The 17,907-nt window shown below is 34.0% G+C and overlaps 1 protein-coding gene and 1 pseudogene across 1 annotated transcript; one reads left to right on the top strand and one right to left on the bottom strand.

Annotated features, from left to right (window-relative positions):
• The first annotated feature begins 629 nt into the window (after positions 1 to 629).
• On the top strand, positions 630 to 12,843 carry LOC130046522 (uncharacterized; annotated as a pseudogene).
• On the bottom strand, positions 12,077 to 15,381 carry LOC125676845 (uncharacterized). The gene is made up of 4 exons (XM_048914698.2): positions 14,798 to 15,381; positions 14,392 to 14,570; positions 14,073 to 14,198; positions 12,077 to 13,930 (listed from the first exon to the last, which is right to left on the bottom strand). Exons 1-4 carry the CDS (start codon positions 14,851 to 14,853, stop codon positions 13,806 to 13,808), a joined length of 486 nt encoding a protein of 161 aa, XP_048770655.2. The 5' UTR covers positions 14,854 to 15,381; the 3' UTR covers positions 12,077 to 13,805.
• Between the last annotated feature and the right edge of the window lie 2,526 nt (positions 15,382 to 17,907).

Raw genomic sequence — 17,907 nt, 5'->3', positions numbered from 1 at the left:
CGAAGTCTTTCGTTGTATTTCGTAGATCAATAGTAGCTTATCAAACGCTCATAAACAAATATGTACCGCATACACCCCAAACTATTAAATGTGTATTTCAATTTCATGATGATCGACAAAATTAAGCCTAGGCCTAATACACGAAGTGTCGACTGTTGGTAAACAAAGGTAAACAACGATAAACCGGAAGTAACCCTGTGGAACATTTTTGACGCGGCGTGACTAAACACAGAATAAACACTGTGTTCCGGAGTAACTCGAAACACGGCTATTGTGGAGAATCTGAGAGATTTGGGAGAGGCCCCACTTCTGAGTTTTCGAATAGGTCATCTTGAGAGTCCTGTGAATAAATACCATATGCACCTTAATGACTGAATGTCAATTAAAAGTTAATGAATTGTTTATTTATGATTCCTGTTTGTTTATGATAAAACCAAAATATCAGACAGTTCTTAGATCCACTCCTCATCGAGTTACTGCCCTTAGACATTGAGTAAACACGCATAGATACTTGTATTGCATTAAAATCTAAACATTTTATTCATAGATATGGGTCAGTGTATTGAATATAAACAAATTTAGCGATACTTACTGCCAAGTAGTCTCTCTCCATCTTTGCGAACCTTTATGTTTTGATCGTCTGCTAGCGCGTGCTAAAATATGCTTGGTTAACTTCGCGCTTGAACCGATGGCAAGTAATGCAAACAGTGTGAAAGCGTTTTCTGAACATTGATTTTGACACTGACAGTTGGCGCGATGGCTTTTCGCTGCAACGTCTGTGATGTGTCATTTGACAAAATAAATCATTTAAATCGACACAATCTTACAAGAAAACACCTATTAAATGACAGCTTCAAAAGCCTGATGAACACCTGTTGTGACAAGGAGGAAAATCTCGACAATACGACGAAGTTTAGTTCGTGTTCTTTTCAACGAGACGCAGAAATTTTAGAAAACAGTTTCGCAACGTTGATTAACGATGACGATTCGGATACCGATGGGGAGACTGAACCCGTCTCGGAGACAGAGGATTATGATCTATTGGTATTGTACTTTGAATATTCTGTATCATTATTTAGAAATTTTATTAATTTACAAGAAGTTGTTGAGTGTAAATTTTAGACCGTTTAGTTTCATGTTTACAAAGGATAGGAAAATATTGACACTTTGTTTTTAGAATGAAGGCTTCAGTAGTGACTCTGAGAGCCAAACATACGAGGACCAAACAAATGATAGCAAGTGGTATCCATTTCCATACAAGCTGAGTCTTCTTTTATATGGATTGCTTCATAGTACAACACATCACATTGTAAGTAAAATGTGTAAATTATATTAAAATCCAAATTTAAAAAAAACAAACAAACTAGAATTTTCACATTCATTACAAACAGATCGAATCGAATTATACTTTGTTTAGAACAACTGATCACAAATATTTCCCTAATCATCAATTCTGAAAATGCATTTTTTTTGTGTGTGTGGGAGGTATGAATATATGACATTTGAATTAATTAAATATTTGTTTTAGTAATGTGCTTTGATACATGACCAAGTCAGTAATTCTTATATTGATACTGAAATTTGCATCAGTGATATTCCCCAACTCTACTTGTTTTTGAACAGTAAAAATAATGTATAACCACAGTATCTGAAAAATGTCATTCCTGTCAATTCCATTTTGTTTTCTTTAAAAGAGTTTGGAAGTGGCAAAGTATGTGTGGTTCATTTTAAAAGAAGTTGGTGTTCCCAATGTACCATCGTTAAATCATATCAGAAACATGAAATTTGGGGACTTGGATGTAAACAGCTTGATAGCTAAGGTAAGATTCATCATTCATTTGGTATGAGTAAAAATGCAAAGGCGGACCCAGAAATTTGTGAAGGGGGAGGGGGGTCTAGCACTTGATCTTTTAGGTGTTTCACAATCTCCACCCCCACCCTATTTACGCCTTTTGATTGTGCACATATTAACATTAAATTTACTACCTGTTTCCCAAATTCTAGTCATTGTTATGGACATATTCACATCCGATTTTCAATGATAAAAAAGAGCTGGTTTAAAGGTTACTTGCAATTAGGTGGAGGGGGGGGGGGGGCTGCATAGGCCCCCAGAAGCTCTGCGGTAAAAAAAATTATATTACATATACTTTTTAAGAATTTTTAAATGATACTTGTATCTGACGAAAATAAAATATCGTAAATATATACACATGTATCAGTGTTTCGTCCCATTTATCCTGATATACTACATGGTGTTGATAAATTTGAATAATGTAATTGCATATAAGTATCCACCTTTCATATCATTTTTACTAAAAGTCTCGTTGAAATTGAATAAATTAATTTTTTGGTCCGCTAAAGACCCCCTTTAGCGGATGTCTGGACCCCTCCCCCTCCACCCACCCCCATGGATCTACCCTTGAAATGCATACTCATCACACTTGGAGTCATGGTGATCCAATCAGTGTTTTGTTGTTGGATATGGAATTTATTTTAAGAGTAGCTGAGGACAGATTCAGATTTTTTTTTTTACAGATTGCAGTTATAAAAAATGTTTATGAGTATAAAACATTTGGTTGTTTTTTTTCTCATTATGAAATATATATCTATTGATTTTATTCAACTGATATATTACACAGTATTTCAATGTTGAAAAAAAAACCTTTTATCTACCCAATATTTCTACATAGGAAAGGTGTCAGGAAATATAACCATATTTCCAACCCTTAACTTAACATTTCAATTTTTTAGCTCACCTGAACCGAAGGTTCAAGTGAGCTATTCTGATCACATTTTGTCCGGCGTCCGTCTGTCTGTCTGTCCGTCTGTCTGTCTTGTCCGTCTGTCTGTAAACTTTTCACATTTTCGACTTCTCCAGAACCACTGGGCCAATTTCAAACTAACTTGGCCAAAAGCATCCTTGGGTGAAGGGCTTTCAAGTTTGTTCAAATGAAGGACCATGTCCCTTTCAAAGGGGAGATAATCACAAAAATGCAAAAATAGGGTGGGGTCATTTAAAAATCTTCTCAAGAACCACTGGGCCAGAAGAGCTGAAATTTACCTGAAAGCTTCCTGACATAATGCAGATTCAAGTTTGTTCAAATCATGGTCCCCAGGGGGTAGGATGGGGCCACAAGTGGGGGGGGGGGTGAAAGTTTTGCATACAAATATAGAAAAAAGCTTTAAAAGAACCATTGGGCCAAAGAAGTTGACATTTACATGAAAGTTTTCTGACATAGTGTAGATTCAAGTTTGCAAAGGGTAGTTTGGGCCATAATAGGGACCAAGGTATATATGGAAAGTCTTCAGATATGGGCCAAGGTGACTCAGGTGAGCGATGTGGCCCATGGGCCTCTTGTTTTATAATACTGATATTTTATTTACATTGCCAAAAAGTTGTATCAGATTTATTGTAATATCAGGGAGAAGATGACAATGGTTTACCTTTATACATTCTGAAACCAACTGAAATTGCCAAACTCCACTTGAGCAATCCTTCAATATCAAAGAACATTGCCAGGTATGTATAAATATGAACACTTATTTATAATGAGAATGAAAAGGTAAAACCATAGTATAACCAAATGTAGTGAAAGTGGTTCATGAATAACTGAGGTCTATTACTGTCACAGGCCACACCACTTTATGAACTTCAGTAATATACAATTGATGCAGATCTTTGTTATCTCAAACACTAACTGATATCAGGGATGCATGTGTCAACGTGAACTGGCAATCCCAACCGCTTTTTCTGTTATGTTTTTTTTACCTTGTTTTCTTGAATCCTCGCATATTCCTAAGTTTAATTTTGGTCCGATTGAGTTCAAGATAAGGAGGTTTGACTTAATTGTAATTTAACCCTAAATTATTCTCATTAAGGTATCCACGGAAAACTGGTCTTGTACGTGAGCAAAGGGACGGCAGTCGCCTCCATGAAATCGTATCCCCTTGGGCATCATTTGGTGATACTCATTTTCATGTGGGTAATGTTGTGGAATCAACAGCTGACCATATTATTGGAATCATAAGATCATTTTACGAGAGTGAAGAGGTACATTGTTAAAATTCGCTTATTTTTTAGATTAGGTTTTCTTATGCAACTGATATACATGTAGAACAAATCAGTTTTATAACGAATTCGTTATATTTTAATTATGAATTCGGTATAAACGTATAGCAAATTACGCTTAAAGCGAATTTTTAGAGAGTGTCTGCAGAAATTCGCTATATCAGAGTTTTACTGAATACAGCATATACTTTATTATTTTGCATATTTTTACTCTTGTAGGAAAATTTTATTCTGGCTGATTTAGAAATATTGAAACAGGAAAGGAATGAAGACAATCAAAGGTACAATGTAGTGTCCAATTCATGCCCTTGTAATTTGAAATGTGTATATTGGCTTAACTATTGATTGGTTGATTGTATCTCGGATTCAAGCCCTGATCTTCCGCATGCAGGCGAACGCTCTAACCTCTAGGCCATCGCGACTGTCGTAGAATGAATAGAAATACTTGATTTCCAGCATCTGCATATTACATAATTAAAGTACACATACATGTCTCATATGATTTACATATGAGTTTCCTTACATATGATTCTTAACTAAATTTGGACATTAAGTCTATAAACTTCTGTTGAGGCCAAAATGCATGAATATGATCATGATTTTAGAGTCCTCATCAACCGTAAAATATTCATGTGAAACCAGTGTTCCATGAGTGAGTTAAGGTGTGAACAAAGTTGTCATTGCCTGAAAAATTGACATGATTAATACTTAGATGACAGTCTAGGCTAATGGTCATTTTGTTTGATATAAATGCAAGCTTCATAGGTAAAATGTATTTTGGTATCCCATCTATTTGTAGTACATCTATGTTCATATAACCATAACCATAATTTTTTGTCGATTTCTTTCAACAGCTGCTTGGTGAAGACAACAAAATGCAGTGCTGCTCCATTATCTAGTTTGTCTGCATACTCAGCAGATCACATAAAAATTATGGAAATGGCAACATCAGGAAAACTGGTCGAAATATCAGATGAGGTACAGTGTAATAGTGTAGTCAGAAGGAATTTGATCTTGGGCATAAGGTTTTGTAAACCATTCAAGTGAAATGTAAATCATGATTCCATTTACAATTCATGATTATAATTTTTAGACAAGGTCCATTTGCAGTTTTTAGCTCACCTGAGCTGAAAGCTCAGGTGAGCTTTCCTGATCACCTGTTATCCGTCGTCTGTCTGTCCGTCCGTTTGTAAACTTTTTACATTTTCGACTTCTTCTCCATAACCACTGGGCCAATTATAACCAAACTTACATGAAAGCTTTCTGACATAGTGCAGATTCAAGTTTGTTAAAATCATGACCCCTTGGAGTAAGATGAGGCGACAATAGGGGATCAAAGTTTTACATACGAATAGGAAAAATCTTTAAATATGAGCCAAGGTGACTCAGGTGAGCGATGTGGCCCATGGGCCTCTTGTTGAGGAAATTTTCACTATTAAACAAATTTTTTTTTTTGTTATTCTTACTGTGTTTTATATACACAATGTATAGAAAAAGACTGTGTTTAATGAAAGCAACTAAGTAACCCTAATAGTTTTTATTTTAGGAGAAGTCTGAGGTTCTGAATTCGTATCAGAATCAACGCATTCCGAAACTGTCAATTCCTGTGAATTTGTTCATTGATGACACATCTACAAATATCAGTAGGAGATGGCTGCCAATGCATTGTGCACAAATGCAACTAGCAGGTACATGTATCTAAATTTAATAGCTGTTCATTTTTTTTTTGCTTAAACTGTATAAAGTTCCAACACCAACATACATATATACATGTATAGCTAAATATGACATTGTACATGTACAATCAATTTGACCAGATTTATTTTTCTAAAAAGAAAAAAAAATCCTTATTGTGGTATGATTAATTATTGTAGGAGTTCCTTTCAAATTCCGTAATAGTGAAGTCTACTCCAACTACCTTGGAGCCTCTGAGCATGCTTCAATGATGAGCATATCTAAAGTTATTCTACAGGACATTAAATCCAGCCAACAGTAAGTTTTTGTGCTGTTCATAAAGGGGTTTATTTTTTTTCCCACTATTATTCCCTGGTGAGTTACCTGGTTGGCTCAAACTTGATCACATGTTCAAGAATAAAACTTCATAAAATCTTGGTATTTCACTTTTAAGCTTCTAAAAAAGCTTATAAACCTGGTGTTTCTAAAATTGAAAACAATTCTCTATGCAACAACAACAGTAATGGCGTTACAATGATCAACATAAAATGGATGTTTCTATAAAACCAATACTTCAGCTGCTATAAACGTCATTAATATAGTATGACGTAACAAAGTCTCGTACGAGAAACTATTTAGTGTTCAAAACGTATTTTAAAGCTATTGTTCAATAACTGATATAAAAAATTGACTAGATATACTATAGCCTTTTGATTCGGCACAATCCTTAGATACATGTATATGGACCTTAGAGAAAGCATATATATAGATCGAACTTGCACTTTGTGCTTTGTCGATATGCTTTCTCTATAAGGTCTATATATTTCTAGGGATTGACCTCATCAGAAGGCTATATTTTGTATTAAGTATGATCTCTACTGATTTATTCCACACCTATTAGTATTAGTATTTTACATTGTTACTGTAGGTTATATGAAAAGGTAAATTTAAAGATGAGATTAGGTGAATGATTGATATATATGGATTTATATTTTTGTAATTAATGAGAATTTAATGAAAAGTCTCTTTTTTTGGCTTATATCACATTGATTATCAATAACTTGCAAAATTATGGTCCATACCACCTTAAAATCATGTTGCAAATGAAAACTGAATTTGACAGCAATTTTTTTTTTCTCTACTTGTAGAATTCCATTTGAGACATTTCATGCGGAAATGAAGACTTGTGTAAAATTTACAATGGAAGTTGCTTCACTGATAGCTGACTTTAACATGTTATCATTGACGTGCAACCATGCTGGGGCAACAACTTTGAAATTTTGTCCGAAATGCCATGTATGTAGGATTAAAATATTGATTAGTTTACATCTTTATGGCATTTAAATCATACTACATGTACTGAGTTACAAATATGATTCACAGGCAGACAGAAATAGTTGCTTATCAAAGCAGAGAGAAAGAACGCCCCAGGACACAAAGAGGACAGTAGAAAGATTAAATATGCGAGGAACAGAAGCATCAAAGAAACCTTTGAGAAAGGACACAGGTGTGAAGGAGTATGACAACCCTTTCTGGGACATCCTTAATCCCCATAGGTACGTAGTTCGTAAAGCGAACACTTGATGAAAAGTTGTCTCCTTTCCCGAAAATGAATTATAACCTGTTCCAGGGAAATCATTTGACGTTATAGTAAAGGTGAATATTTGAGGCACTTTTGTTAAAGCTGTATGGTCCGAATTACAATATTTTTTTCCATCTCGTAAAAACGCTATTAAATCATCGCACGTATGTAGTTATGAGGCTGTACGACATATCATAAATTATTTCACCTGTTTTAACCCAAATTATTTGATTTTAAATCGATGTTTACAAATAACCGCGTCACGTACTCCGCCATTTCAAGTGACAGTCATGTTACCAGTTCAAATTTTCAGATCATCGGTGGTCTTATCTGTGTAAAACTTTGTATTTTGTTATAATAATAATACCATATTTATATAGCACCCTTTTCATACACTATGTACGCCCAAAGGTGCTTTACAAATGTAATGTACATTATTACCCCGGCAGACCTTATATCAATCTAGAACTTTCTCATCCTCCTAGGAAGCATACAGTGCAAGCTGCCATTACAAGCGCTAGAGCACTAACATTCTAACAATATCTTTCACTGTCTATAGCCAGGTACCCCTTTTACACTTCGGTGGAGTGAGGAAATTCATGTAAATTGCCTTTCCCAAGGACACAAAGTCAGCCCTGCCGCGGCCAGGACTCGAACCTTTCGGTCGAGAGTCTGACGGCCTAACCACTCGGCCACCGACACCACATAACAGTACCGCACCATAACTTTAATAGAAAAAAAAAATATCAAATACCTCCTAGTAATTCCTTGTTTTACGCTCTTTCAGCCTTAAAACTAGACAGTTGCGTTTGAGTTAATACATCATGTTGGGATTCCCCTGATGCGGGTGGGTCTATTTATAGACGTCTATTATGGGATGATTTATATATGTACCCACTATATTTATTTTCTAAATAATATTTGCACTGTTTTCTTTTACATGCAGATGTTTTTAAGCATGTAATTAAGGGAAAGTTAATAACTTTATAAAGAAATTAATCTGCTTTAAAGCAATTATGTACAAAACAAATACATGAACATCGGGTAATACAGCTTTAATATTAGCTCACCCGAACCAAAGGCTTAAGGTAGCTCCATCCTCATGTGACTTATCAATATTAATGGTTAAAAGTGGGAAAACTTTATTAATTTCCACTCAATATAGTTTAATTTAATTAATAACCAAAGAAAATATATATGTTGCCACCTTTTTAAAGATGTCAGACATACAAAAACAGAAGTATACATCAACATCAGAAAATCACATATTTTCGTTAAACAGAATAATAAAAAAGATAAAAACTTGTTGAAATGACAAAATTTAAATATCAACAGTTTTAAAAAACTGATAATTCATAAATATGTATAGATTAATTGTGGATATTAGGTAAACCAATGTATAATAGACATCCAGTAGAGGAAATTCCAGCATAGGAGTTATTGCCCTTGACAAAATTATTTTAATCATAAACAATTGATTATCTATGGAAAATATAAACTTTTTCAGTATTAATAGTTTACCAGATTTTTTATTATATCCAGTGAATAAAATTCCTCAGAAAGATATATTTCTATCATGCGCAAAGTTTAATTTATTAAGATTTTTGCAAAAACCTATGACATCACACGAGGATCGATCAACCTTAAATGAGAATTTCTCTTCTTTTTTTTTTAAATCCGAGTGATTACCATATTTACTTGTTTTTATTTGATAGAGATGTACCATCTGGACTTCTTCATCTTTTTCATCTTGGAACATCAAAACATCTTTTTAAAGTCTGCATTGATTCATTAACTGATACTCGGGCAACATCACTTGAAAGCCATTTAACTGCTCTAGATGCCCATCAGCGAGTGAAATTTAACATTACCAAGAATGTGAACAGCAGACAAGGGAAGGATTTGAAAAAATTTGTGAGTAGCATATAGATGAATTAATCTGTAAAGAAAGTATTATGGTACTTAATATTCTTGCAAGGAAAGATCATTCATTTTTGATAGACATTTTGATGAAAATATATAGTAAATGACTTTGATAATTAATATTCATATCTGATGTTAAATTTAGATTCAAGTTGCACCCTTCAGTTTCGAATATGCTGGTCTGGATGCAAGGTTTCTTAAGATGACCTGTGTCCTGTCTCTGGTAAGTATAAATATGATATATTGTTTTTCTGAAGAAGTCAAAATGGTCAATATTTTCTAAGCTTTGTGTGAAAACTCAATTGCTCACTAGGTTTCAAGTTTAAATAGGGTTTCCACCATAATTTTACATGTGGAGAACATTTCCTTTCTTCCAATAAAAGTTTAACCATTTTCTGCAGAGAAAGTTGAATTTTCATGTATTTCTCTGTAATGTAATATTGAACATGATTTTTCTCTGAATTAGATAAATAGGATTGTGCACTTGGATACATTTGCGGAGGAAGATGTACATCTGCTTGATAATCTTGTCGAGAAGTATCTCATTCTTGTTGAACGCCATGTACCAGAGTTGATGAACAAAGTAAAGACACATTTGATGACCCATTTGGTAAGTACAAGTATGTTTTCCTTATTATTTTCAAGCAAAGCCAAAAGATAATGTAAACAAGATAAAATACACTCATTTATTTTTTGTGGTTGATTCAAAGAGTTTGATTATGTTTTCAGACTGATGAAATCATTCGGCATGGTCCACCCCTTGCATACTCTGAGGATGTATTTGAGAAGAGGCATGGTGTGATCAGAGCAAAGCTATTTCATCAGGAAAATCAGCTGGCCAGAAGTAGAGATACTGCAGTCATTTTCGGAAAAAGCTATTTGTTCCAACATGTCATAGTGGGGGGCTATTTTACAGACAATGGAACCTGGTAAGACAGCAATTTAAATAAAATGTTTTACATACAAATATATAGTTAAAATCTTCTTCTCAGTAACCACTGAGTCAGAAAAGCTGATATTTACAAGAAAACTTTCTGACATAGTACAGATTCAAGTTTTTTCAAATCATGGCCCCCGGGGGGTAGGATGGGGCCACAAGTGGGGGGGGGGGGGGGTCAAAGTTTTACATACAAATATAGGGAAAATCTTTAAAAATCTTCTTCTCAAGAACCATTGGGCCAAAGAAGTTGACATTTACATGAAAGCTCTCTGACGTAGTGTAGATTCAAGTTTGCAAAATTCGTGGCCTCCAGGGGTAGTTGGGTTCATATTAATGACTAGGGTTTTACATGCAAATATATATGGAAAGTCTTCAGATATGGGCCAAGGTAATTCAGGTGAGCGATGTGGCCCATGGGCCTCTTGTTTTTGAATGAGGTATGCTTCTGATGTAAGCACGTTTTCATACTGAAATTGCAATGTTGTAGGAGGCAGTGTACAAAGGAGGTGCAGGATTTATCCACTAGGAAGGAAATGTGCAACTTTTTTGGTATGTCAATTTAACTCTATATAAATACCAAATTAGTTTATAAGAAATTAGATCTAGACTTTTTGAAAATTTATGTAAAGAATTATATTATTATTTATATGAACCTCAGCAAAATATCATAGTAAGACTATGTCACATCCAGAGATGTTTTGGAATGTCTGCAAGTGTGTACACATTTATTTGCATGATGAATGTTATGAATATTCTTGTAGAATAATATAGTACATGTTCTAGATATCTGACAGCACAAACTATTTCAATATGTTTTAAGGTTTATTTGGCCTGAAACAATCAAGTACTGGTAATGCTTTAACAAAATCGAAAGCTTTGCATCCATAATTTTCTTTACATTAATATTGGAAATCTATCAGAAATCAAACAAGACTGTGAGAAGCCTTTGCTTTTGAGACCACTTCGTACAGCCAACAACAAAACAAAGCTGCAAGATATGTCAGCATTCCAACACCAATGCCTCCTATTGCAGGGTCTTATTGACCTAGGGATCCCATCCCCCTGTTTGGAGGGGAAGATGATCAGCTACCAAATGTGTAGATGTAAAGATGGATCAAGTATTGCTGAGGGGATGTCCATCATGTATTTGAGTAGAGAGGATGAGGTGCACTCTTTTTAAAATCACTCTCTTAATTTCCAATTGCTATTTGATATATATGTTCCTCATGAGTGTATTATAACGGTTACCAATGAATTACTTCAAGTTTGGAACAAAGATACTAAACCTTATAGTGTAATGCATGTACATGGTTCGTACGGGTCATGGGATTTGAACTCACTCATGAAATTTGGTTTTAGGTCTTGAGAAAGTAAGGGAATTTTGAGAGAGCTAGGTCATGGAAAGCCATGGGATTTCACTTTTTCCTGGTTTAAATTTTTTAAAAACTCCTTAAATTAAGATAAAAATCCTTTAAAATAAATGGATATTGTTTCGCCTAATCCGGAACTACTAAAACCATGTTGGTTATAATCTGTATCATAAAAGCACTTGACACAAAGTAATTTCCATTACTGTGAGCATTTAGGTGCGAATGAACAAGTGTGCTACAGGTAATGGCACATATACCGGTATGCAGTCTGATGAGTCGTGCCTTGGAAATGTGTTTATTCTTCTGAGTGGGAGCACAATTTTGAGTAGGTCAGGGCTGTTAAGAGAAATAGATAGAGCGTTCTGCACAACGTGCTTGAAGGTGGTGGATATGGGAAACATGGAGGTGGGGGCACTGACTTCACATTGATGTTCAACGAAACACGTAAAACTTCAGAGAGAAGTGGATCAACGAGATTTGAGTACTTTCTTAAAAAATGACATTAAAGAGGAGAAAACTTAGATTGTTAACGTTCTATCCCCATAGTGCAGTTTATTCAGAAACAACATCATCAAATCACATTTTGTGGACTATACATACAGTAACGATGTATAATTCGTACAAATCAAATGAAAATGTGAAGAAACTTTTTCAAATTATATTTCCTGATATGTGCAACTGCTAAGTCGTTTTCATGTGGTAAGAAAGACCTCATATTTGTGTCTTATTCATCAGTCTGTTGTCTGTCTTTGAGGTCATTGAAAATGGGTTGAGGTCATGAAAAAGTAATGAAATTTGATGACTGCAATTCTGTACGAACGATACATTGTATGTTACCATTGATCATGATATGATATTATAAAATGTTTTAATATTCTTCACTTTCAGTTTAAAGTTGGAATCTTCAAAGGTGGTCTACTCCTTCTTCAGGGTGCTAGGAGAAGTTCATTAGCAATTGTTGAAAAGGGGGTTATACAGCAACCAACACATCTTGGTTGTCCTGTGATAGAGTTCTCTGAGGATTTGGATGTTATTCCTATTACAAATGTTCTTTCCTACATGCCACTTGTTCATCACTGTATCCAGTGTCATTGCAGCATCAAAGAAGGAAAAACCCCCAGCCAGGATTGAACAAGAGGAGACTGAACTCAAGCATACAAAGTTTATTAAACACAAGTTATCCAGGGGACACAGATTGTTTCTAGTCAATGTATATTCACTAAAATGTCCATCTAGTTTTGATTTTTCTAAACCATCAGCTTGTGCAAAGTCATTTTTGATATAAATCTTCTTTGTATGTATTTTTAGTGTACTTGCACAAGCAATCCCCTTGATGCTCTGAGAATTTTTTGAAATAGGTATACATGTTTGTTTGCTTTTGTTTTACAGCCCTTTGAGAATTTTTCTCTCATGTTTGGGATGTGACCACCCCTGTTGAAAGGCTGCAAATAATATTTAAACCTATACTCCCCACTTGTGTTCATTGACCAGTGGGAGATTTTTTTTATGCCAACATAAAAAATGTGCTGTATGGTGTGATTATGTAAAGAATATGCTGTACATGTTTTAATGTATCGTGGATTCCTGCTGTACATGTTTTAATTTATGGATTCATCACTAAAATTAAATTTTAAAAGTAAATGATTTCTGTTGTCTTTGTTCAGAAAAAACCTTCTTTTTTTTTTAAAGAACAATTATTATTTGTTGCAATTCTCATTTTTGATCAATCCCTTTTTTGGATTAAATAAGGTTAAAATTTTACATATTTCTTAAAATATATTGAATAACTTGACAAAATTTTGCTTGTTAACTTTTGATTTAGAAAGCAGATATTCAAAAACTTGTGTCCTTCCCAACATTAAGATTTTAAGCCAATATTGTACATTTTTCATAAAATGAGCAATCAACCAGTGTTTTTTCTCAAACCCTCAAATATGCGAGAATTTAAGTTATCGGTATACTTTGCTCTGTCAGAGAAGACATACTATTTTTTAAAAATTCATATATGGTACACATTAATTTATTTTATATGAGAAAATCATGTGATTTTCATATGAAATTTATACCATGTGATAATCATATGAAAATCAATTCATATGAAATTCATATGATTTTCTACATATGAGAATCATATGTTTGTCACATATGATCCTCATATGAAGTGAGTTTCATATGATACACATATGACTTGCATATGATCCTCATATGAAACTCACTTCATATGAGGATCATATGTGGCACTTTTCCCTATGTATGGACATCTTTAACCATGTTGCTGATGATGTAGTGTTCAACAGCCTCCATGGAATTGTCTCCTCCAACATCGTGTGGCAGTTCTTGAAGACCTTCTTCACATACCGGTAGATCCGTTCCTGTTAGATAAAACATTTTACAAAATGTTGCACTATACAATAAAACTTTATAATAGTTAAAGGTCTTCCATTAGCCATTTCATGTATTTTACATTGAAAACTGACTGTGATCAGTGGGCATTAACAGAACTGGTTAAAATACCTTTCAATAAACATGCATTTGGCACAACTTTTCTCAGCTCATCAATAAATGAGTCCCTGTCCAGGTGAACAGACTCCTGTGGTTTATACTGGTGTTTCTGCTTTGAAACTAATGGTCTTGTTTTTTCTACAAAACATAATATATTTAATTGTTTTAGAGCAATGTTTTAGCCAAATCTAGGTCCTTATTGTTTGAATGTTTTATACTCATGATCTGTCTAAAAAATAGAAATATTGTTAAATCTGTGACCTAGATTTAGAAAATTGAATTACTAGGCCTATAATATGTACATATGTCAATTCAATACATTTAGTAATACCTAGTCCATGACGAGACTTTCGAACACTTAAGTCCTTTATTTTGACAGGCACAATTTCTGTTGTTGCTGATGGAACCTTCCACTGGCATGGTAAAGATGTACATGAAGTCAGGCCTAGTTTATTTGCTGACTCTACCCTAAACATTAGGGCTGCTACATGACTGCATGTCTGACCCATTCTGAAAATATAAAAGTCTACATAAAAAAACCAACATTTTACCCATAATAACTATATCATCGGGGTTCATGTAGATAGGTACATTAAAGCAAGGGCTTCTGAATATATAGAGGGGTTAATATTATATATCACTCTGATCAATCATATAGGCCTAACGGCTTATTGATAGAAATTCAGAGACCTGTGATTAAAGTGTAATTGGTAAAATGTACAAATTTATTAAGTTACCCTGCAGTACAGGAGCAAAATGCCGCCTTCACACAACCAGATTCCTTGGATATCATGGATATGGCTACCCAAAGGGTATGGCTCTTTGACTAGGGTACACCTGGCTCTCAGGAAGCATAATGCAGATGATGAGGAAATTGGATGGTAAAATATTTCTTTAAGAAAGTTCGATTCATTTCACAATATTCGAATGCCTTCCCAATTTTGTAATCATTCAAATATGTTTTCACGGTGTTGCTGGCGCCTTTATCTATAAAAAAGTCCGATAAAAATAGGGGGGGGGGGGGCACTGAGACACCCCGCCCTTTTCGTTCTGCCATCCACCTCCGAGTTTCAAGGGATCAGCCTATTAAGGTATAAATCAAGTAACAAATAAATCACAAATATAAAATGTCTAAATCAATATAAAAAGCATAAAAACACAGTTTACTCTGACGCGCGTCATTTCATGGACTCGTTTGTAAACACCCGATCATTGTGTACACAGGTCACGTGCTACCCACATCAAGTAATTTATTGCCGATTGACCCCGTGACCCGACAAGGCCGCTTGCATCACATAAAAAAGTTTTCGATAGGTATTGTAATTAGTCAGTCGTCAAACTTCACAAATACACGTGTTTTAAATTCTGGAAATTTTCATAGGCTATATATAGATCTACATTGCATTTATGTGTACCCGGGACGATGGCAGGTTGTTATTCATAGCCCAGCGAACAAAGTCGATCTAGAGAATAGGGTGGTGTAAAACATGGAACAGAAAATTAAATAGAACGGAAAATATTGTATGTAAAAAATGTTATGAGAAGGTCAGTACTTTATAAAATTAGAAGGTATATCATGAACAAGGAAAGCAGTATGAATCTATTTAAAATCATACTTCTTAGATCCGCGCCGTATACTCTGCGTAAGAAGATCTGACATAACCCGATTAGGGGTCAAGCTCAGATGAACTTCATATCAGCCAATCAGCGTGTCGGCTTTGAAACCGTCGGCGTTTACAATTCAAGGAAAACGGCTGCGATTAAAAACACATCACAGTTAGATGTGACGTCACAATGCACCATTTACGTCGACTGGCGTTATATTCCTCGCGTTAATTAAGTAAACTATTTTGAAAACTATTCAAATCGTACCTATCCCTATTCATACATAAATCGGAATTCACAATTAATTTAATTAATTCAATCTCTCACCTGAGTCACCTTGGTCCATACTTAAAGACCCAAATAAAATACCATACGGTTTCTTCATGGATCATTGCATGTGGGCGGAGCTCATCTATGGTCATTGTTATTTACCTGACCAAGAGATCTGTGTATACTTTTGATGTACACTGGAAGGGTCTGCAGTGTTTCTGTGGTCATAGTGTTTGTATAATGGTTGTATCCCTATGGCTATATGACACAGTCTACACCACCCCATCTTTCTCTCTTTTACACCCAACTTTAAGTTAATACCCCCAAACTGTTAGCCGTCTGTCAATCAAACATTTAACAATAGATACCAGGTGGAGTGACATCTGCAGAAACTGTGGTCTAGAGCTACCCCAGAGAGGTGTTTTGATAACAATAACAGCCAGTACCTACAGGCATTCTTTAGATCTTGAGGAAGCCCTGTATTCCAGAGTTTTGATAGTATTGACCCGTCCACAACAGCTATTTTCTCGTAATTCTTTTTTTTTTTTTTTTTTTTTTTTTTTTGAATTTTCATCATTTATTAAAAAGTATAAATACTATTTGGGATAAAATATCCTCGGATACTCCCTCTTAATTCTCACCAATGGTGCCAGGGGCCCATTGGATTGAATGTATTTTATTATAATATTATTTTATATAAGGCATATATATAATTTATATGAAAATACATAATATCAAATATTTTTCGAAATCATAAAAATATCATATACAACGTTGATGTAGATATATCAACAGTAGAATAACATAGAAATTACTTAAGGAATAATATATGAACAATGTAGTCCTAAGTTGACCGTATAGTTATAATGATAAATATTTAAGGATAGTTTATACTGGTCACAGCAGTCAAGTTACATTAATTTACAAAGATGTTCAAAAAATTTATGCTCTTTTGCATTTATATACTTCAATACTGATGTATAGAAACATAATGATTTTTTAACATGATTATACATATTAAAAGTCGTTTCACTTAAAGAATCTAATCTACATAACATTTTATGTTTATATATTCTGTAGGCTATATAAGTAATAAGTAAATTTAAGGATTTGGTTTTATCATTTTGTTCTAGAAAAAACCCAACAACAATGTGTTTCCATTGAACTTTGAAGGATAGATAACTGCTAAGTTGCTAACAGTGTTCCATATATTTAAAACATTATCACACTCGTAAATCAGATGTTTTGTAGTCTCAACTTGCTTACAATGTGTACATTCATTCTTTACATCTTTTTTCCATTTGCTAATATATGCATTATTACATAATATGTTATTCAATAACTTATAACTGAATTCCGCTATCTGTTTGTCTTTCAAATCTTTAATTTTACATTCATAAATGTTTATCCAATTAGAATCACCGAATATTCTGAATTCTTCAGACAGTAATGCCTGAAAATTGGGTTTGCAAAACTTTTTTTCAACTAATTTTTTATAAAAAAAAAAGATTACTTGATGTTTTAAGTCTATTGGTAAATCCAAGAAGGAAGTTAAAATTAGTGACATTTTGTTTATTTACACAGCTTGAATTTGAAAAATCGTTTAGTCCTCGAATTTTTCTCGTGATTGTCATAATAATTTTGTATTCACATAGCCAGTTAGATTTGTCATTAATGTTTGAATAATGTTCTAGCGGTTTAAAAATTCCATCATCAAATAAATCACTAACAAATAAGATACCAGATCTCGCCCAATTATCGAAGAAAATGGGGTTTCCTTTATATTTCAGATTTGTGTTATTCCATAATGGTTGTTGTAAAATATCATCAGGTAATCTTTTATCAAAGTTAAGTTCTCTTTTACATTCATTAAAGCAACACAGCATTTCTTTATAAAATAGTGGTAATTTAGTTTTGTTTAAATTTCCCACATCAGTAGTTGAACATTTTAACATATAGTATATATCAAAGT

Source organism: Ostrea edulis, chromosome 5 (genome assembly GCF_947568905.1).
Source record: "Ostrea edulis chromosome 5, xbOstEdul1.1, whole genome shotgun sequence".
NCBI classification, from domain to species: Eukaryota; Metazoa; Mollusca; class Bivalvia; order Ostreida; family Ostreidae; genus Ostrea; species Ostrea edulis.
This window is presented reverse-complemented; position numbering and strand designations above follow the sequence as displayed.

What these genes read in the sequence shown, in the direction of transcription:
- LOC125676845 (XM_048914698.2), bottom strand. Translation starts at nt 14,853, where the DNA reads ATGATATCCAAGGAATCTGGTTGTGTGAAGGCGGCATTTTGCTCCTGT. An exon ending in AAAGTCTCGTCATGGACTAG is followed by an intron (nt 14,199 to 14,391) that starts GTATTACTAAAT and finishes TATGTTTTGTAG; the next exon opens with AAAAAACAAGACCATTAGTT. An exon ending in AAATGCATGTTTATTGAAAG is followed by an intron (nt 13,931 to 14,072) that starts GTATTTTAACCA and finishes TTTATCTAACAG; the next exon opens with GAACGGATCTACCGGTATGT.